Genomic DNA, 23,844 nt, shown 5'->3' on the forward strand with positions numbered 1-23,844 from the left:
AGACCACATTCTTGATTTTAATTTCAGGTCAGCTCCTTATTAACTTCACACACACACACATCCCAGGGGTTGCCTACCGATGCCAAAGACCTTTATAATCACAAGCAAAGAACGCTACTTTGCATAACTAATATGTTTCCCCCAGAACTCAACTGCTTAAGCCCCATAACTATTTTGTGCCCATGAAACATGACCAAGACAGCAACAATGATTATTACTAACCATAATGTGGGAGAGGGCAGAGAAAAGAAACTCTTTCTGGCTTCAGAAATAAATTCTGAAGGCATGTGAAAATGAGAATCTGAACACCTAAAGGCACAAAAAGCAATCGAGAAGACTTCATTTTTAGGCCAGGACAGTTTTTACTCTTCATCAAATCCTGAAAGGAGTTTCCAGGCCAGAATTTACCATGTACCATATCAAGCATTTTAAACAATGGAATTAATAATATTTGGGCCCTCTTTTGTTAAAATGGGTATTATTTTTACGTAGAGTTTTTCTTACTGAAAAATGAACAATAGGCACATACCAGAGCCAGATCCAGAGGCGGTCACATCGTAAATCAGATCTTTTAGAGTTTTCCCAGCATTGACCAGATTGCACTCAGAAAGGGGCTCCTCCACATTCGGTCTCTTTTTCTTTCTGTAGGTGCACAGTCGACCTTGGCACGCCCATACTGTCAGCAGTGAAGCTATGGACAGGAGGCAAACTGGCACAGTAATAATAATGGTCAGCTCCATGGGTCCAAGTTTTGGGGCATTTGGTGATGCTGTAATTAAAAAAAGAAAGAACATGACCATATGTTAACCCACGTTAAGTATTTTAGAAATTGGAAATGCGATCACCAAAATTTTACATCTATAATGTGCAGCTACACAGTATGCACTCATGTTCGTGGGTGAAGACTCTCTATGATGAAAGCAAAGGCGGGGAAAGGGAGTTGAGGTGAGGATGCAGTTGCAGTTCCATTCTGCTAGGTGACAATGGAAGATAGAATTAGGATCATGGAAAGCACTAGCACCTGCGATCCTTTTTAAAACCTCCAAACCATTTGACATTTTATTACTATTTTCTCGCCTTTTTTCAGCAATCCATCCTTAAGGCACATTCATTCTTTTAGCCACAGATAATTACTGAGCTCTTGCAATATGCTGCCACTATTCCAGGTGATGGAGATAGAGCAGTGAGTGAGAGAGCCCAAATCCTTGTTCTGTGGTGCTTATGTTCTCACACAACCACAGATGGGTATGTAATACAAAAGCAAGAGATCATAAGTGCTATGAAGAAAAAGAAAGCAGAACAAAGAGAAAAAGTGATGGTGGGACACTACTTTAGAGAGACAGGTCACAGAAGGCCACTCTGAGGAGGGGGCAGGGAGCTACAAGAGAAGTATCTCAGGGAAGCATGTTCCCAGCAGAAGGAAAGCAAGTGTGAGGTGCCCTGAGGTGGAGACCTACTTGGAGTGTTCAGGAACAATCTTTGCCTCAAGTGCCGTAAATGAGGAGAAAGGTAGAAGGAAATGGGGTCAGGGAGGTCAAAAAGAAAAACATCATGTGGGGTCTTCAAGGCTGAAAGGACTGTGAATTGTATTCCAAGTGGAAGCTGTCACAGGGTTCTGAACAGACAAAAGATAGGATCTAACTTATATCTTGAGTGACCGCTGTGTGAACAGACACTAGGGGCACAAAAGTAAAAGCTAAGAAACCAATTACAATGTATCTGGTATTTTCATGGTAAGCATTTTTGCCGCAAACATTTTGGCTGAATAACTACTTGGCAATAAGGCAATTCTGCTGTAAAAGATAAAATAACAAAAAATAAAAGTGGCACATATATACAATGGAATATTACTCAGCCATAAAAAGAAACGAAATGGAGTTATTTGTAGTGAGGTGGATGGAGTTAGAGTCTGTCATACAGAGTGAAGTAAGTCAGAAAGAGAAAAACAAATACAGTATGCTAACACATATATATGGAATCTAAGGAAAAAAAAAAAAAAGTCATGAAGAACCTAGTGGCAAGACGGGAATAAAGACACAGACCTACTAGAGAATGGACTTGAGGACATGGGGAGGGAGAAGGGTAAGATGTGACAAAGTGAGAGAGTGGCATGGACATATATACACTATCAAACGTAGAATAGATAGCCAGTGGGAAGCAACCGCATAGCACAGGGAGATTAGCTCTGTGCTTTGTGACCACCTAGAGGGGTGGGATAGGGAGGGTGGGAGGGAGGGAGATGCAAGAGGGAAGAGATATGGGAACATATGTATATGTATAACTGATTCACTTTGTTATAAAGCAGAAACTAACACACCATTGTAAAGCAATTATACTCCAATAAAGATGTTAAAAAAAAAAAAAACTCCTACAATGATTCTTTTTAAAAAAAAAAAAAAGGAAACAATGAAACAGTGAAAAATGAATAGCAAAATTTAAAAGACTTTATAGTGAAATACAAAATATTTGAATACATTTAAAATGTGTAAGAGATTCACGGTGATACTGCATAAATGACTAATTTTACTTAATGAGTTGTACCTAAGCACTTGTCTTCCAAGTCTTTCGTTCATAGTATTTTATACCTTTTTTTTTTCTTGTTGATTCATCTTCTCATTCAGCATCACACTTTTTTGCTAAAATTTATTCCTTAATTAAGAGAGGTATCAGTTTCCAAATGCTAGGATGCATACTTGTAACTGAGCTTTGTATTGTTTTATGAAAGCCTCTATGCTGCTGTTTGTTCTTGGCAAATTGTCACATGTCTATTGATAGACATTCCAAAGTTGCATGGGAAATGTGGGTTCAACTCTGCACCTTCAAATCACCGAAGGATTTGCAAACCAATATGTTATCATTTTCTAGTATCGTATGCAATCTGGCTTTACATTCTCTTATTTCACACTTCCAGTAATTTATTACCATCTTTTCTATCAAGTCGATATAATTGTTATCATCCAGTATTTTAAGATCGCCACATCTACTCATCACTGTAGAGACCATTATGAGGGCTAAGATTTATCTAATATAAAAATAGGAGTACTCTATCAATGGAGAAATGAAACCAAACTGTCAACCAGTTATTTCATCTTTCATGGCAAAATTACCTTACGGCCAATTAGTTATATGGCAAAAACTGTTTGCTGCGAAAATGTCTGCGGCGAGGATGTTTACCTGGAAAATACCTACAACCCAATTAGAAACCTGATGCAATAATCCAGGCAGAGATGATGGTTTTGGCTGACAACTCTATCTAAAATACTACTTCCTTCTCATTCCCTGTTTACTCTCTGTACCCTTGTCCTGTTTTATTTAACTTCCTGGATCTTATCACCACCTGGCACATCACAGATTCACTTATTTATCATCTGATTTCTTCCAAAGAACATATGCTAGTTCTTAATGAGAGGAAGAATTAAGTCATTCCTCAGGCTTCCTTCTTGGTAATGACAATCCAAGAGAGCTTATTATGCTAAATGTACTTGAATTTTACTTACAACATGTTAACCAGAATATGTGAACATAATTTGAAAACAAATATTATTTAATTCTAAAGGAAAAAGAATCAAATTCCTCAAAGATGTGTTCATAAAAGTTTCACTATAAGCCTAAAAATAGTAGTCTATCTACTACCAATGAGTAAAATATTTAAAACTGTTAAGTGAACTTTGGAAACAAACATATTTCATGCTCTTCTCCTTTGCCAGGTGAATTTTGGCAGATCACCAACTTTCCTTCTCCTGAGTGTTGCAGGATTCCTCTGAAATCATTAGAAGTTGTACAGGTGCATATGAGGACAGCTTGGGCTTGAGTGTTCTTAGGACAAGGTGCTAAAAGAGGTCTCAGACTTGACTTTGGCTGAGAAATCATTAACCATGGAAGTTGCACTTCTGAAGTTTGCTGTTATAAAAAAGTTTTATAATCCACTTCATAATAATCTTTCTAATCTACATTTCAAGTTGCATCCATATTTTTATGTCCTCACAAAGATATTCCAGGAATTCTAAGAAAGCCACAGAATGTACTTAACCATTTGCAACTTACATAAACATGTACCTAAACATGTTTTTAAGAATAAAACTCCACTATTGGATACATTTATATGGCTAAATTTTATTTTGATACATGTTATTAGGAACTATCAATATAAACATTACTGTTAAAAAACTTATTGTCTTCATTTTAGTAAAGCTCTATTAAGCAGAGCTCAGATCATCACTATGGCAACCAATAAAGAGGCGAAAGGTCAGCAAGCCTGAAAATAGAATAATATCTATAAAAGTGCACTGCTCTGGTGATGGCTACTGCTCTCCGGGATGTTTATTACAGATGGGCAATGTTTCTACTTTTGTGAACAAATTTACTGAAACGAGTTAGTAAGAAAAAAAGATGACTCGGCTAGAAAAAGGCTAGCAACACCATCCAGAAAGAGCTCCTTAAGCACTGAGCAATTTTTAAGGCAAACATTTGTAAAACTATCTTCTAAACCAAATGTTGATTGTAATCTCTACAGGAGACAAATGAAGAAAACTGTGGTCTACACCCAATGAGTCATGGTAGAAAAAGACAGTAGTGCAGTTAAGAATACATTTTAATAAGTTATCTCAGATGAAAATATTAATTTTTCTAACAGATTTTACATTCTTGATCATAGGAGAACTCTTTTTTGTTTTTTGCTTTTTAAAATATTTTTTCCATTTCTATAATTTTATTTTATTTATTTATTTTTATTTTTTTGTCTGCATTGGGTCTTCATTGCTGTGCACGGGCTTTCTCTATTTGCAGCAAGTGGGGGCTACTCTTCATTGTGGTGCGCGGGTTTCTCATTGAGGTGGCTACTCTTGTTGCAGAGCAGGGCTCTAGGCATGCGGGCTTCAGTACTTGCAGCATGTGAGCTCAGTAGTTGTGGCTCACAGGCTCTAGAGCACAGCCTCAGTAGTTGTGGCGCACGGGCTTAGTTGCTCCGTGGCATGTGGGATCTTTCCGGACCAGGGATCAAACCGTGTCCCCTACATTGGCAGGCAGATTCTTAACCACTGCACCCCCAGGGAAGTCCCAGGAGAACTTTTATTATTTGATAATTTCCAATTTTTGAGACCGTGTCAACTGAGGTGATTTCTCCATGGAATAAGCAGCTCCATGGTGGCAGACGTTAATCCCAAAAGTGAGGTCTGGGAGTGCTGCATTGCTAACTCTAGTTATTTCACTCTCTAGTAAATTAAATAGAAGAGGTTGGGAAAAAAGAGACAAGCACTAGCCCACATGGATGAGAGTCTAGCTTACAAAAGTCTCCCCTATGTAAGTTCTGCAGTCCATTAAACAAAGATGACACAGGGGAAGGAGGTATTAACAAGCCAGGAAGAGGGGAATGTATGAGGTGGAAGACTCTGTGCAGCTGGAGGGAATCATACAAAAGGCAAAAGATTGTAAGAAGGTAAGAACAAAAAAAGGGAGAGGAAAAAAGAAGGAAGGAAGGAGGGAGGAAGGAAGGAAGAAAAAAAGAACGAAAGGAGAAAATTTTTTAAAGTATTTTTGTGAATTTGCAACTTTCCCTAGAGACAGGAGTGAAACTGGTGATTGTGAAAGCAGTGCTGGTTACTACTGCCCAAATGAAGTTCAGAACCAGTTTAGATGCCTCAGCTTCTCCCAGGATAGTTCCTGTTACCTCCTCGCCACCTCCTATTTCTGGCTTTAGGGAGGCAAACTTCTCAAGATGAAAAGAAAAAGATGAGAAAATGTGGGCATGATCTCCATGTTTCTTCCCCTGCTGACCTTTTCTCTTTCTTTATTAAAAGTATGAAAAATTATTGATGTTTATGAGATTTATATGACCTTCATATTAATTAATTTATATTTCTTTAGTATACGGTAATAGGAGGAGATGCCTTAGAACTGAGGAGAGATGTGGACTTGATCAGTGGCTTCAAATAACTCATATTGACCTTTGGCACAAAAATCCTGTAGTATATTTGTGTTCAACTTAAAGGTATATTTCTTCACTGTATTTGAATGGCATTCAACTGACTAGAAACTGATATATTACAATGGAGCGATGTACAGAAAATGAGGATATAGTGACTGAAAAGATATACACTGGCTGGACAGCTGTTTAAAAACAAATTTGAGCAAAGAAAACAGAGGTCTTCATCCAGACGAAGTGAATTTTTACGAACCATTTCAAGGTGAGTGCTTCCTTCCCAAAAGTTGCTATAGAAAGTAGCTACATAAATTTAAGAGGGTCCAAAGCACCCCTAAAGAAACCACAAACTAATTTAGCATTGACCACTCCTATTCCTTTTATTAAAAGTTTTCCCCAAGTGAAAAGATGCTATTATTGCAAGGTTGAATCCATGAATGTATAAATATCAAGTCTTCAACTGCCTCCTTACCACCCGCCCGCCCCCCGCCCACCCCAGGAAAAGGGAAGCATTTGTTTCTCCAGCTTGTGGCTTTGAAATGTTCTCAGAATAAAGCAGCCAAAAAGACTGTGTTGCTCGAGATGCTTTCTGATAGGTCTGTTTCTGTCCTGGCACCAGAAGAAATGCCACTAGGAACAACTGAATGACATGGTGATGTACAGGGTGATGTACCCTATAAACTTCTATACTCTATAAACTTCTATGACCTCTGACTTCAGTTAAAGAGCTTTTTGTTTAGTTCACAGGTTTCTGGGGGGAAAAGTGTGGAAATAATAAGTGCAGCTGAAACAGAAAAAAGAAATACATTACCTCTAAGATATTCAAAGCTACCTTGTTAATTAGCTCAACAGGAATGATTTCTTTTGTCAAAAACAGAGTGACATGTTAAGCAATGAGAAATCTCCCAAATCTTCTCCTTTACCTGCCATTTCAAAGCACCCAGAAATATGGGTACCATTATCTCAAACATTTGCCTGATGGTAATGAAAATACGTTTCTAATTGATTTCTTGTTGCTTTACTAAACTGGTTCAAAACCTGGAACCAAAGGGATTGGTGTGTATAATGTTGCACTGAGAACAACTATCTGGGATGGGGGGCAGAGAGTGGGGCACAGTCCACATCTTTGTGGAATTTAAAATCTACTAAGGAATACATGACCCATCTAGGGTACAATTCCAAAGCAATTTGGCTGGTAAAAATAAGGAGAAAACTTTATGTAGCAGCGAGAGATGTGGCAGATAAGAAAAAGATCATGATGAAGAGTTCCATTCATGATGAATCAGTCTAGTATAAAGAATATGTAACTAAAACTTTACATGTGTGAAGCACACACATGGGAAGCAGAACGGGTCCAAGGAGTTAAGTCACAAACGCAGTTTTATTTGTCTAACACTTCCATGTAATTCTTTACTCCTGATTACAGGGAGACCTCCACCACCATCCACGAGAGCTTGTCCTAGCCTCTTACTTCTTCACAGTGACCCTTATATTTATGAATGTCACCAGGAAAAATGCAGTTAGAAGTTAATTTGGTTAGATCCCTCCAACATGCTTCACTATAGGGGGAAGCAAATGGTCCCCCATCTTCACAGAGTGAGAATAATCATGTCAAACAGGTTGTTTCTGATCAACATGAACCTCAAGTACTGAACAATGGCAGAATATTTTCTAATCTAGAGATTCAACTGAACCATGACAGTGACAGAAATAACATGAGAATTATTTCTGCCTTTTAACCATATCAGATGAGGTACTGATGGGCCATTCCGTCATTCAGTGCTCAATCTATAAATGGCTACTAGTATACAAGGTCTACATCTGGCCTGATTTCATGCGTGTGTAACAGGCAGAGAGCACCGCACATCAAAATATTTCCTGGCTAGTTCCCCTTGTGCTGCCAGTTTTCTGGGAAGAACACTGAGAAGCCTCAAATCTTCTTTTGTCCACCAGCACCTGAATTTTAAAATAACAATGATTTTATATATTAAGGAAATAAGAATGTTAGATTGAAGAGTATAATCTTTGGCATAAGGGGTAGGAAGAACTCTGACTCAAGCAGAGGTGAGATTAATACAATGTAGGAAGAATTCAAATCGGCTTCACAGTTTTTCTTAATTTTAGGGCATGCACCAGAGATCAGTTTCTTACTCTGTCATCAAAACACATATTCTTTTTTTATTTATTTAATTTTTTATTTTATATTGGAGTAGAGTTGATTTACCATGTTGTGTTAGTTTCAGGTGTACAGCAAAGTGATTTAGTTATACATACTCATATATCAATTCTTTTTCAGATTCTTTTCCCATACAGGTTATTACAGAGTATTGAGTAGAGTTCCCTGTGCTATACAGTAGGTCCTTGTTGATTATCTATTTTATATATAGTAGTGTGTATTCTTGAATGATACATATCTATAAAGAAATTAGATAGTAATTACTCAAAGAACATTTTAAATTTTTTTATGCCAAACTTTTACATAAGAAAAATGAAAGTTCCTTGGAAGAAGCACCCTATCTCATAGCTGAGGGCGTTGTTCAAAGAAGGCACTTAAAAATATTGATGACAAAGAAAAGTTACACTTCTCTGTCCTAAAGTTCACGCTAATAGAATTTCTCCCTCAGCTAACACATTCACACAAAGCAGCTTGTCCATTTGGAAAAGACTGACATGAGACAATGATATTTTGACCCAGTTCAACATCCTATATACGATAATCACCTGAGAAATATTTGAGTAAACGGGTAATAGTATTTATGTAACTGAGAAGAGTAGGGCTTACATAGTGTAAAATCCTCAATTTAGAATTGGTTATAAATTGTACTTTCAATTTCCTATTAATCCCTATGAACAAAATTTCATAATTAAAATCAGTGTACTTGTTCCTTGAGACAAGAAATGCTTCCTATATTAAACATTTAAAGTACAAGGTTTGACTTTTTGTATACTTATATTTCATGGACTTTTCAAAATGTAAAAATCACAGCATCTTTCAGCTTATGGGGAAAAAAAATCCCTGTCTGGCACACCTGTCAGGTGTATGGGGGATCCTCAGAGAGTGAGCTACAAATGGATTTGTTCATGTGGTGGCAGAGCAATTCCACAAGGGGTCCCATGAGTCTTTCTCAGCATGTTGATGTCACCTTACACTGCCTAGAGCAATGAATTTACATTTAAAATAGAAAACCATAAAAGTTGAGACAACAATGGATTTTTAAAGGGATTAAGATAGCAAGAGTTTTCAGCTCCCCAAAGAATAATATTCACTACCTGAGTCTGCAAATTTTTATAATTATAGCACGCTTTAAAATGATTAATTTTGATAAATTCAATGCTAATGTTTTCACATTTTATCTTCCTTCAAATGTAATCCTTCAGTTTGGCTTAAAGTCTAATTTAGACATGTGCCTAACAATATGCATTGTTCATCTACCCTAGCTGATATAAATAATAAATTGTTCTTTTTTTCTTTACACAATTGAGAACAGGACGGTGAAAACTGTACTGAGGTTAATTAGGAAAGTACCCACATTTTAACATTGTGCATGTATTTTCTTTATTGAAACTAATTATTTGAATTAGTCAAAAATACAATAGTATTAAAATAGTGTATTGAACTCCAAAAGGAAAAATCAGAAATTATTATTACACTTACCCTTTCAAGCACTGTATGTTTTGGCAGCAAAATGGGAACAAAGATACCCAGAACTTGAATGTTTTTGTTGAATACTCTATTTCCATATGAAGGGTGGTAATTAGTGCACGCATAAACTAAATAGCAGTTCCTATAAAAATTAACCCTATAAATAAAAGGCTTCTCTAGCCCAGGTTTCCTGACCTTATCCTCGATGAATTTTCATAGACAATTTTAGAATGCTCTTGATGCTATTTGACATCACCACTATTTCTCTGAGCATGTCTCTGATGTCACCTAGAGTCACCAGAAATCATTTCTGTTACAAATCACAGTGCAACCCACTATGAAAGAAACAAGCCACAAAATGTGATTCCTTCACATAGGAAAGACATGTTTTAATAATAAGAAAGGAAAGTCAGACATAAAATTATATTAAACAGAATAACTCAACTATATTAAAATAGAAAATATACTAAACTACTGATAGTAGGAACTCTAGGCCAGTGAATATAAGTTCAGTAGGTATTGAATGAGTGAATGAATGAACAAGGAAAGCTCAGGCCCAATAAGGAAATCAGTCACTTCTGCTTCCGCCAACTGATAACAAGAGGGAGACTTCAAGAATGCCAAATCTTCTGATTTTTTCAAGATAAGCCCGATGTCTGGATTTTTATACTGACTCAATGTTTAACATTATAAAGAAACTCACTTTTTTTCCCCAGAAACTATGTAGATCAAATGAAACCTGTCTGTGGGTCAGGTACAACCAATAAGCAGGTAGAACTCTCAATGACTTGTTTTGCTGTTTCTATGTTCATTAGAATTAGATTTAGCTACTAATGACAGAGGAAACTATATAGAAGTTTCCTTTTCTCTTTCATGTAAAAGAAATTTGAAGATGGATAGTCCAATGTTAGCAGGTTGGCTGCATGTAGTTTTTGGTCAGGGTCCTTTCATCTCCCTTGTTTCCATCCCTATCATGTAGCTATTATCCTCATGGTCCAAGGTAGCTGCTAAACTCCATCCTTTACATCCAGGCAGCATGATGGAGGATGGCATAATAAGGTGCCAGTTCTGTTTTAAATGAGTCTTCTCAGAAGTCCTCCAAAACACCGCCAGTCAACTCGTTAGCCACAACTTACGCCACACCTACCAGTAAGAGGAGCTGAAAATACTGTCAGTTGGAGGGACAGCCATACTCCCAGCTAAGTCTAGGTTCTGCTACTAAATGGGTATTGGAGGAAACTAGATGTCTTTGAAGCATTTATAGTCTTAGCAAACTTTGATCCATTAGATTTTTTCATTAGAAAAAGAACACATTTGCAACAAAACAAACAGTATACAAATTTATAAGGAAAGAATTAAATAATGTCCTCAGCCGGTTAGCTCTCCGATATCAACTCCGAATGTTAGGAGAATGTGTCATTTTCATAAATTTACCCATACTCAAAAGTTACTTTGGGACTTCCCTGGTGGTCCAGCGGTTAAGACTCTGTGCTTCCAATGCAGGGGGTGAGGGTTCGATCCTTGGTCGGGGAGCTAAGATCCCTCGTGCCGCGCGGTGTGGCCAAAAACAAAGTCACTTTGAAACTTGATGTTTTGTTTTCCTTTTGTTGTGAAATATAATAAATATACAGAAAAGTGCATACAACATATACACTGAGCATAAAAATAATTATAAACCCCTATGGATCACCAGCCCCCTTACCCCCTACCTGCTCCCCAACTCGGAGATACCCCACATGATCATATCCTTTCCCAACCTCCAGGGTAAGCATTATCCTGATTTCGCAAATAATCATTTCTCTGTCCTTGTACTGTGCTTCCCAGAATCCCTTTTCCTGTATTGTTACAGGTTAAAGTTGGGATATTTACATATATGCTCATAAATGAGAATGGCTTGTAATTTCTTTTTTACGTACTGTCTTTGCTGGGTTTTGATATCAAGGTTATGCATAAAATAGGTTAAGGAGTGTTTCCTCTTTGTCAATGTTTTGGAAGAGTTTGTGTAACAGTTACACAGTTATCTGTTCCTGGAAATTTAGCAGAATTTTGTGGTAGAACGTCTTGGGCTTTGAAATTTTCCTTACAGATATGTCATAAGACTATTATAATTTACATTATAACTTTCTAAAAATTAGGTTGCTGATAAATCATGTTGTTTCAACCTTATGTAGTCTCACTGGTTTTTTAAAAAAATCTACTTATTCTATCAATTACCAAGACAGTGGTGAATCTCCTTCTGAGATCATAGACTTTTTTATTTCTCCTTATAGATCTGTAAATATTTTCTTTATTTTTGAGGCCATATTCCTTTTTTTTTTTGGCTGCATTGGGTCTTCGTTGCTGCACACGGGCTTTCTCTAGTTGTGGCAAGCGGGGACTACTCTTCCTCGCGGTGTGCAGGCTTCTCATTGTGGTGGTTTCTCTTGTTGCAGAGCATGGGCTCTAGGCACATGGGCTTCAGTAGTTGCAGCACGCAGGCTCAGTAGTTGTGGCACGCGGGCCCTAGATCATGTGGGCTTCAGTAGTTGCGGCACATGGGCTCAGTAGTTGTGGCTCACAGGTTCTAGAGTGCAGGTTCAGTAGCTGTGGCGCACGGGCTTTGTTGCTCCGGGGCATGTGGGGTCTTCCTGGACCAGGGACCAAACCTGTGTCCCCTGCATTGGCAGGTGTATTTTTAACCACTGTGCCACCAGGAAAGTCTGAGACCATATTCTTAAGTACACAGAAATTTAAATTTATTAAGAATCCCTGGTAGGGACTTTCCCTGGTGGTCCAGTGGTAAAGAATCTGCCTTGCAATGCAGGGGACACAGGTTTGATCCCTGGTGAGGGAACTAAGATCCCACATGCTGCGGGGCAACTAAGCCCACGTGCCACAACTACTGAGCTCGCACACCTTAACTAGAGAGCCTGCATGCCGCAAACTACAGAGCCCACACACTCTGGAACCCTTGTGCCACGGAGCCCATGTGCCACAACTAGAGAAGAGAAAACCCGCACGCCACAACTAGAGAGAAGCCTGTGTGCCACAGTGAGGAGCCCACGCACCACAACGAAAGATCCTGTATGCCTTAACGAAGATCCTGCGTACCGCAACTAAGACCTGATGCAGCCAAAAATAAATTAGAAAAAAAAAAAAAAAAGAATCCCTGGTAAATTGAAACTTTAATCATTAAAAAGTGAACTTTTTAACTCTAGTAATTTTTTTTTCATTGAAGTTAATTTTGCCTGCTAGTAATATGTCAACATTTTTATTAGTGTAACATATGCATGGTATATGTAAAAGCACATATCAAACCTTCTTATACTTTCCTCTATTTGTCACCCTCTCTTCCATATTTTCCATTATGTATTTTCTTTATTACTGAATACAAAATAGTTTTTTCGGACCCGTGTTTCAGATCCCTAATTCTCTCTTCAGTTGTTGTTATACGAATTGCTGTTAAACCTACACATTAAGTTTCTAATTTTTGTTATTGTATCTTTAATTTTAAAAAGTTTTCTTCAATATTGTTCAAATCTGCTAGGTCATTTTTTTATAATTTCCTATTCTCTAACAAATGTTTTCAAATTTGCCTTTTGTTTCTTTAAACATAGAATAGCTACTCTATAATTATTGTCTGATAATTCCAATATATGAAACTTTGTGCTCTCTTCTACTGGCTCATGCTCATGCTCATGCTGTTTTGAACCCCTGTAAGCTTGGAGTGCTTGTCCTTCATTATGTACTTCTCATGTCCTTGAAAAAGTGTTTGTTGTGTCTCTTTGAGACCTAATATTAAAGTGCCTTTCTCCAGAGAGTTTGAACTTTCTTCTGGCAGGCAATTGGGGACACTATTAGTCTGGGTATACTTTAAAAAAGCTTTTCTTCTGGAGAGTACCACTCAGACAATGGAAACTCAGGTTTAAAATCCATGTGATGGCTATGCTATGTCCACAGCTTCTCAAGAATAAGGTTTTTCATTTGTTTTAAAGTTGTTGCTTTTCATTATTTCTTTTTTTCCCCTGCTCTGCTTAGTAATAAACCCAAGCCTCCTCCCTGGGGTTGGAAGGAGATGTATTTACGTCTGGTTTAAACTTGCAATAAGGAAAGAGACCTTTGATAATTCTACTAAACATGGCAGTTTCTATTAGACGACCCAATTTGAGCAAATCATGTTTTTTTACTTTTGTCTTCCCTGAATCTTGAGATTGCTAATAGCAAAACCCAACATTTCCCTTGTTAGAAAAAGCAGATACACATAAGGAAAAAAATGTACCAGATAAGAGTATCAGAAAGTTAGATAATAATGTCTTAAACAATAACGGTGTTCACCAATTCACATAAAAAGAAAACTGGAAGTAGGCTGTTGACACTGTTGAGTCTCTTTGTTAACAAATCATAGAAAGAACCTACTTCCAGATTTCTTGTCATGCTGAGGCTGTGAACTCCCTCACTGGTTAAGATATTATCTAAGTTTCTGATACTTTTAGTTGAAAACATCCTCCTTTACCTTTTACCAATCCAGTGGGTGGAAAAAAATAGTATGTTGTTTTAATTTGCATCTCCCCAGCTATTAGTTTTGTTGAACATCTTTTCAATACTTGACCACTTTGAAGATTCTCTTCTGTAAAATTTCCATGTGTGTTTTTTGTCCATTTTTTCATTTAGCACCCCCTCTCCTTCTCTCTCTTTCCACTCTCTCCCTTGCCATGTACACAGGCATGTGCACATGCACACACACACATACACAGAGGCTCTTTATCTTTTAAATAGTTATTTTTTTTCCAGTCATATATGCTACAAATATTTCTATCCCATATTTCATTTATCTTGGTTTTATTTATGTTATCTTTTATTATTCATTTTTATTTTAGTTTGCATATAGTCAATTATATCTGTCTTTTCCTTTTATAGCAATTGGATTTCCTGTCTTACTTAAAAACAGCTTCCATACTGTAAAGTCATAAAAATCCTTTTTTTTCCTAAATTTTCCTTTGACATTTAAATTGTTTTATGTTTCACAATTAGATATTTAATCAAGCTGTAATTTATTTTTGTATATGGTATGACACTGTGGTACAGCCCTGTTTTCTTCCAGATGGATAGATAATTATGCCAGCATCATTTCAAAAATAAACCATCCTGGAGTTTCCACTTCTGCCAAGTTACACTTTAGATGTCCACAGAGCCCTTCTTAGTACAGCACACACAAAAATGCTGAATAAAATATAAATGAAAAACTTTTTTCTATTATATGATTAACCTGGTAGGAAAATAAATGAATTGCTCAGCAGCCAAAAATAAAATGCAAATCCAAGGAGGTATCTGAGCACAGGGACTGCCATTTACCCTGGAGGCATCTGCCAGTTCTTGGTAGTTAAGTGCTTAGTTTATTAGATTGTATCACAAGATCAGGAAATAAAACATGGTTCCTGAAATTGTGAAAGGTCAGATCAGAGATCCTGGTATAAATCAGTCAAAAATGAATAGCATTACATTGAAAATAAAACAAAATAGAAACCTTCTGCAGAGAGAGACAGGGTGTGTATTCATCTATTTGTCTGTCTCAACCTTGACTTTGGGTAGAGAAAAAAAAAAAAAAAGCTCTCTCTGAGAGGTCCTCACCATAAGTGTGCATCCATATAGGCAGGCTTAGAGCCAGAATTCATGCTATATGTTGGCCAAAAAAACCTAATCAAAACACTGAATGGGTTGGAGTTGGTAGCACTTCCAGATATCTGGCAGTAGCTAATATAAATCTCCTCTGGAGGAATATATTTTAAATACAGGCATCAAAAGTTTCCTCCAGATATGATTCTCAAAACATGAACTCACAATCAAAAATTACAAAACATGCAAGGAAAGTAGCCACCCAGAACATGAGTCAGCAGATTCAAACTCATAGAAGCTGTAGATAGTATTAATTAATTATCAGAGACTCAAATATTAGAAAATATAGGGAAAACAGTTTAAGAAGCTTGAAGAATAGATACAGAAGGCCCAACTTACACAAAATCAGTAAAGAAACTGTGAGAACTTATTAGAGGGCTCACAGAAAGAACCCATTATAGGGACACACACCTTAAACATCTTTTGGAACATTTTCCAAAAGAATGGAACTTTTTCACTTATTATTTGTTTGTTTACCCTGAAAACAATCCCCCTCCCCATCCTCCACCCCAAAAGTATGCACTAATTTGGGTAAATAAGTCTTTTTTTTATTGAAATGGAAATGCTCTTGAAGAGCTAAGAATACATCATTTATTTTTGAGGTGAATTTTTCCCACCAAAGTGGCTTCTATCCTAATTTCAGAGGAAGCTGTGAGTGGTCAATCTGCATGAGTTACTGTGCAGGAAATTTACTGAAGCCTGAGAGTACTAGATCTAAAGTCACTGGAGTCAGGGCAAGATAAGTAGAATCCAGAAAGGTGGGCAGATGTTTTTGGAGTTTAAAAGAGCTATTTTTATCTGGTCTAAAAATAAACAGTTAATAAGAAATTAGGTTACACTACAAACAATATATATGTTTCTCTTGCTTAACTGATTTGCATAGCCTATATTTAATTGTAATATTTAAATATTCAGTATGTTCGTATAATGAAAATAACAACATATTTACTATTAGTAGAGACATGAGCTCCAAGCACTAGTCAAACACATGCCTGTTTTTGGAAATGGTTGTTGCCTTTCAAGTTTACTTAGAAAAAAGCCCTCTAAATATTTGTGATAATAGTTGAACTTGGAAGGTCACTCCAGTGACATCAAAGATATCTACTACAATAAGCTTCAGGGAAACGAGCAATTTTTCTGATGTTATATTTCTACTAAACTATAAAATTACTTCTATCAAAAAAATTAACTCCTGAAAATTAAACCCACATGCAATGTCAAACAAGGAAGTACTTTTTTTTAAGGGCAAGTGATCAAATTTAATGTGATCTTAATCAAATCTTGCTTACAATGATCTGAATTAATTCAACTTTAATCCAATTTAGTATTATAAATGAATGGGTAAGAAGGTTTTAAAAGGCCATTTAAAAGAAAAACATTGTAAATTAAAATAGTAACCAGATTCTTAATAGTTTGTTGAACTAGTTAATTAAAATAATAAATGTCCTTGCTGCATTTAAAATTACCACATTTTAAATATCAACTAAAGCAGTCTCTCTTAAACTGTAAATATGTAAACAACTTATGGGGTCTGATCAGCATTTTTACTTAATGAAAGAGCACAGAGTACCTTGTACATTTTATGGGTAAGAATATTTTGTGAAATTCTTGTTTCAGATGTGTGTGCATGTGGGTTGGGGGAAATTACATAAAATGTGTTTCTTTCTGTGTGTCACAATGGAAAGCTGTACAAAAGCCACTAGTCTAAGGTTTTAAGAATTAGAATCAAACACTTAAGAGGATTTTTAGGAGGGCAAGAGTTTGTGCCTACAGAGCTCCAGTTGCTGAGTTACTAGGACACCATCAGGGAGAGGAAGGGGGGAGAAAAAAGTCACGAGATGTATTCAAGGTAGGAAGTTTGTCACAAAGAAACAAAGCAAGAGCCCAATTATCACAAACAGGACCTAAGGACAGAAAAGAGCCAGCTGAAACATGACAAGAGTGGGTTACTGTACCTACATGAAGTCAGTTATCCAGAAATGACACCACAGTCTGGGGTGATGAATGAAAGAACCAAGAGGCAAGGATCCACTTAGCTTTCAGCTGGAACTGAAAAGGGAAGTCCCAGAGTTTCTCCAACCTGTTCTGGTCACCTCTCAACCTTTTCTTCTACCATTTTACCCATGAATGTGATGCAGAGTATTAAGTACTGTGGAAATATCACACTGTCTCCTTTTCAGAGTGCTTTTACATATTTCATATACATGTGATCACATTTGAAATTGATAAATTCCTACTAGGCAGAGCAGGGGATATCAATCACACTCACCTGATGACACAAAAACAGCAGAGTTCTTGGCACTGGCTGTATCACTGCTCAGCCTAGAGGTTCCCAACTCCTCTCCAACAGCTGCTGTTCCAAACACAGCTAATAACCATTCAGTGCTGCCTCACAGAGAGAACAACCTAACACAAGATGACTGCACATGCAATCTTACTCAATTCAATGTCAATTTACCATACCCATGTCACTAAAAGAAACAAATTTTTAGTTTATGTAAAGAAATTTGATATCAATTAAATGTCACATAGCATTTTTTGTAGACATATTAATTAACTGGCTACATAATAGATACCTTCCCTGTTATAAGTAATCTTTGAAAGCCAATTAAGATAATCCATCATATCAGTAGACTAAAGAAGAAAAGTCATGTTATAATCTCAATAAATCCATGAAAATACTTGAAAAAATGTTAATATTCATTCATGATTTTTAAAAAGACTTTCCCGGGGTTCCCTGGTGGTGCAGTGGTTGAGAGTCTGCCTGCCAATGCAGGGGACACGGGTTCGAGCCCTGGTCTGGGAAGATCCCACATGCCGCGGAGCTACTAGGCCCGTGAGCCACAACTACTGAGCTTGCGCGTCTGAAGCCTGTGCTCCGCAACAAGAGAGGCCGCGATAGTGAGAGGCCCGTGCACCGCGATGAAGAGTGGCCCCCCGCTTGCCGCAACTGGGGGAAGCCCTCGCACAGAAACGAAGACCCAACACAGCCAAAAATAAAAATAAAATTAATTAATTAAAAAAGACTTTCCCAAAACTAGCAATAAAAGCAAATTTCCTCAGTTGATAACAGGGATCTACAAAAAAACCTTCATACTTAACCGTAAAAGAGTGAGTGCACTCATCCTAGAAACAGGAAAAAGGCAAGGATCTTTAACCACACCTACTCATCATCATTTTAGTGATCCTAGCCAGTGCAAAAAAAACAAGAAAAAGAAATAAAATGCATAGAGATCAGAATGGAAGATGTAAAACTGTCTGTACTCACAGATAAGATTATTCTGTACGTAGAAAATGCCAAGGAATTTTTTAAAAAGCTATTAGAACTAATATGTTATTTTCACAAGCTTACAGGATATAAGGTCAATATACAAAATTAATTTTATTTTCATATACTGGCAGTTAACATTTAGAGATTGATATATTAAAACTACCATTTATAGTAGCATCTAAAAACATGCAATACTTAGGGATAAATTCAAGGAAATATGTATAAGACCTGTTTTCTGATAGCTACAATACACTAAGAGTAACTGAAGAAAAACTAAATAAATGGAAAAACATACTATGTTCATGGATCAAAAGAGTTAATATTATTAACATGACTATTTTCTCCAAATAATCCATATTCAACTCAATCTAATAAAAATTTCATCATCATATTTTTGTGAAAATTGTCAAACTGATTCCAAAATTTAAATGGAAATTCAAAGGACTTAGAATAGCCAAATCAATTTTGAAAAAGAACAAAGTTGGAGGGGTCATACGACCTGATTTTAATACTTACTATAAGGCTACAATAATCAGGAAAGTTTGATAGTGACATAAGTATAGACATATAGAGGCCAGAAATATACCCACATATACATGGTCACTTTATTTTCATTCAAAAGGTAAAAGTAATTGAAAGGATAGATTTTTCCACAAATGATGCTGGGAACAACTTCATATACATGTGGAAAAAATAAAACTCCACCTAACCTCAAATAATAACAAAAAATTAAATTTAAATTGAACATAGACCTAAATGTAAAAGCTGAACTGTTAAAATTTCTACAGGAAAACATAAAAGAAAATATTTATGACCTTTGGATATATAAAGACTTCTCAGGACATGAAATATGTGAACCATTAATAATTTTTAAAAAGATAAAATATACTTCATCAAATTTTGATCTTCTACTCTGCAAAAGACACCTTCAAGGAAACAAAATGTCAATCCACAGAATGAGAGAAAATAGTCATAATATACATATCTGATAAAGGACTTGTATTCAGAATATATAAAGAACTCTTAAATTCAACCATAAGAAGATAACCCAATTTTTTTAATATGCAAAATATTTGACACTTTATAAAGAAAGAAACACAAATGTCCAATGTGCACAAGAAAAAAATAAGTTATCATCATTAGTCATTAGAGAAATGCAAATTAAAACCACAATGAAATACCACTATACAATCACTTGAATGGCCAAAATTAAAAAGACTGATTATACCAAATGCTGGCAAAAATATGGATCAAATGGAACTATCATACATTTCTGTTGGGGATATAAAATGGTATAAGCAGTGTGAAAACTATTTGGGAGATTAGATTTATAAATTAAACATATAGATATTATATGACCATTCAATTCCACTCTTAGGTATTTTCTCAAGAGAAAGGTAACATATCTCCAAAGACTTGTACTCAATTGTTCACTGCAGCTTTGTTAATAACAACCCCAAAATGAAAACAACCTGAATACCCATTGTGGATGAAAGCATAAAAAGAACAAAACATACAGTGGGATATTACCCAGCAGTAAAAAGGAAACAAGCTGCTGATATACCCAACTTCATGAATAAATCTCAAAAACATGCTGAGTGAAAGAAGCCAAGTGCAAAATTATATCTTCCATAGGACTCCTTTTATGGGAAACTCCAGTAAAAATTAATCTACAGCTATTAGAAAATAGATCAGTTTCCTGGCCCTGGTGAAAGTGGCGATTGAGAACATTTTGAGGTAATGGAAATGTTGTGGCAGTTACATAAATGTATGTGCCAAGACACATCAAACTGTACACTTAAGATGTGTGCATTTCATTATATCTAAATTATACCTCAATAAAATTGATTTTTTAAAAAGAAAGTCTAGTTCCCAAGTGGACTTGAAGGTAGAACATAGGCATCTCAGTAGTTAGGCAGAGTTTAGAGTTGGGCTGGGAAAGACTCATATCCTAGCTGCGCTAAGCACCTTTAATTTGCCCAACTGTGTGTGAACCATTTTGTCCTCCAAGACCTTTTGTTGCAGTCAAAGTGCTGTCTTGTACCCATACTGACTGGCAGAACATGGTCTTATGGATAATTTTTACTGAGAAGACACATTAAAGAGCTCATTGCCACAGCCTAACATGGAGACTTTCCTTCCCCTCCTTAATCTTTTGGATCTTGGTCATGGGAAGACCAGCATCAAATATAGGGGACCTTCATTTTAGGGTTCTCTGGTCCACCAAAACCAGGGGAGGAGATATAAGGAAAGAAAAATTCTGGTATCAGAATAGATACCAGATCACTATCAAACCAAGGAAGTCTATGGAATCTCAGACAAAATAACTGTGGTCTAAAATCTAAGACTCCTAGTACCTTTGGGGGATGAAATATGCCAAGTATGACTTCTGAGGTTGTAACATAGGATAATGCTTCAGAGTAGTGTTTCCCAAAGAATGGGACAAGTATTAGGGGTGGTTCATGAAATGATTTTTAAGGGTTCTTGAGATTAATTGGAGTGGTAAACCAACATGATACTAAATAACATTGAATCACACAAGAATTTCTCCTCTAGTTCTCTTAGTTTTTCTGATTATGTATCAAAAGGACTCATTTCATGTTAGTATGTCTTTAACACCACTGTCTTCTCTTTTAAACAAAAAGAAAATACAAAATACCTAACTGTAACGCAGTCAGTACATTTGTTTGTTTATTTACTTAGTTACCTTTTATTTATGGCAAGTAAACTGGTTTTTCATTTGTAGAAGTAATGTCAAGTTTTTGCATAAAGTAAATGTTCTCCAGTAAAAAAGGGGGAGAGCAGTTAATTTATTAAAAATAATAATAATAATAGGTTAAAAATACTATAGTAGAATATGGTGATATATGAACATCTGAGATTGGATAACAGTACATGTAAATGTTCATTTGTGAGGAAGAATATGTATTTCTGTATAGATATTAACATACTAAAGAAAATCTACAAGCAGGACATTTTCATGTCATAAATTAGTTTTTAATTTGAATTACTTGCCTCTTACTAGCCCCCAAAATTTCAGACTCCAGATTATTGATAAAAGGCCAGATTAAGATTTTTGTACCTTGTAAATTAGGATAAAACTCCATGAAATTGGGGGAAAGGCAAGAATATATTTGCACAATAATGAAGGGTCAAATTCCATTCTATCTGTCTTTCTGTTAATGAATGCTCTCACTTGAGTGTGGGCAAAGAAGATATGCAGAAGTTACCCATGAAAAAAAGATTCTGTCTCCCTAAAAGTTGGCAATCTACTATTTTTGTTTTCCTCTTTTTTCTCTTCTTTTTTCTTGGTATACATTTTAATTTCTTTCCTTTAAGAGACTCCATAAAAATTTATATTTTACTTTAGGTTCATTAATCACTTCAAAAAATACAACTCATGTGTACAGATTTTTTCAAAATTGTTATGCTGTTGTCAATGTTTTGACAGTCTTGTGCAATTTTTAAAAAATCAACCTCAACTAGGCTCTAGAGAATTTTACCAAAAAAAAAAAAAAAAAAAAGGGAGAGAGAGAACTGTAAAACAGATTTTCTTATTTAAAGAAACATAAAACAGTTTGATTTCTATCATGTGTATATAACTTTCCAAGAGTACAATTAAATTTGGCATGAACAAAGATAAACCCTTTACCTGTTGGAAGGTGCAGAGTTATGTTGTTGCAAAAATCTGTGAAACAGCATTCCGTTTTGGTAACATTGTTGGAACTATGACAGAAGACTTGCGCATTTAGTTCTGGGAGAGAGACGCAGGACTTGATCACCTGTTCCTTTCCGTTGGTTAACATAACGGAAGCCCAACATGCTCCTTCTGTTTGGCAGGTAAAGTTTGAAGAGTCACACAAAAGACAAACACACTTCAAACCTGGAAAAGGTACGGCAAAAAGCTTTAGGAAGCTATAATGCAAATTTATTTCATAATACTTGAATAGAGAAATTCAATCCTTATGAAGACTGAGAGAGGGTTTAAATAGTACTAGATAGAAACACATGCTAAAGCTGTTACTCCCTCTCGGCAATGTGTTTTATCAAAAGGGTTGCCCAATCATTGTTTACTATTGCTTATATTTTTACAAGCAATTTCTTCAGTTGCTACTATATTTTGAAACAATTTTCTCATCCATGGTGTAAATCCCTCCTTTTTAAGCTCAACCAGCTCATTCCTAAATCAATAGCTCCTATGAAATGCTAGGATACAGTAACACAGCAACCTAGGGGCGCTGTCCAGCATCACTTGTAGAACATAAGTGTTGTTACAGGAGCTGAGTAACTGAACAGTCCAGTGTATTCTGTTCATTTACAATTTCTCCTTTAAACTGTTAAGTGAATGTGCTAAACACAAACCAAACCATAGATATTCACAGCTTTAAAAAATAGTGTGACTCTTCACATTTATATTCTGTGACTCTTTAACATTATTGTATCGTCACAGTTACCTTTAAGGCATTGATGAGCCATTATACTTCCCCCTCTTCACTAAAGAATACATCTCAGAATGAGAGTCATTTGAACATAGACCATGACCTTCGGGCAATTTTCTTTAATGAACACATCTATTCAGTAGAGCAAAACACATCAATCGTAGAATTTAATATATTTGCATCAATAAAACTTTCAAAAATTAGACTTTGCTAAATTAATCTGTTTCCTTCTCAAGTTTTCTCAGCATTCCCTACTTAATAAACACACACACACATATACACACACACCCCACGTTAACTCACATGTTCAAAGTGGTAGAGTACTTCTGTTCTGACGTTAAATATCTGTCATCACGTCAACCACTGGAATAGTCCAGTGGTTGTGAGTAATTTATTCAAATTTTATTTAAATTATTTTAAAATAGAACAATGCTGAATAAGCCTTTTGTATCATTACTTTAATGAAGGTTTTGTTAAATCATAACAGCACCCTGCAATTTCTGAATGTCCAACGTTTTTCCATGCAATCATTTTTTTCTCAAATTAAAGTCTTTAAATTGCTAATTACTCAAATTGGAGCTGATTTTATACCTGTAAAATATTTGATACATAAATGGCCATTTTTATATTCAACTTCAAATACCAATGTAAGCAATATAGATAATATTCCTATATAACTGCATGTGTAAGAAAGAACAAACCACATATTGATCAATAGAAATTATCTCTTCTTTTGATAATTGTTCTTGAACAGTAAAATACCATCCCTACAAACATTTTTATTACTACATGCTAAGGGACTTACAATCATGAAATAAAATACCATTTTTTTTATCAACATTGGATCAACCATAATAGCTTACTCTTCTATTTATTCTAGTGGTTATCAATATAAATAAATATAATCTGTTGTTGATATTAA

The 23,844-nt window shown here is 35.9% G+C and overlaps 1 protein-coding gene across 3 annotated transcripts in view; it reads right to left on the reverse strand.

Moving 5' to 3' along the window:
- ACVR1C (activin A receptor type 1C) overlaps window positions 1-22,304 on the reverse strand; it is a 39,382-nt gene extending 17,078 nt beyond the window's left edge. For 2 of the 3 annotated variants that reach the window (XM_059927150.1, XM_059927149.1), the window contains exon 1: window positions 22,136-22,304. In XM_059927150.1, coding sequence (XP_059783133.1) covers window positions 22,136-22,289 — 154 coding nt within the window. In that variant the 5' untranslated portion in view covers window positions 22,290-22,304. Of the gene's footprint in view, window positions 1-529; window positions 770-22,135 lie in introns of all 3 variants that reach the window. The other variant, XM_059927148.1, reaches the window with a different exon arrangement.
- Window positions 22,305-23,844: the final 1,540 nt, after the last annotated feature.

The sequence above is a fragment of the Balaenoptera ricei genome, chromosome 7 (genome assembly GCF_028023285.1).
Source record: "Balaenoptera ricei isolate mBalRic1 chromosome 7, mBalRic1.hap2, whole genome shotgun sequence".
NCBI lineage: Eukaryota > Metazoa > Chordata > Mammalia > Artiodactyla > Balaenopteridae > Balaenoptera > Balaenoptera ricei.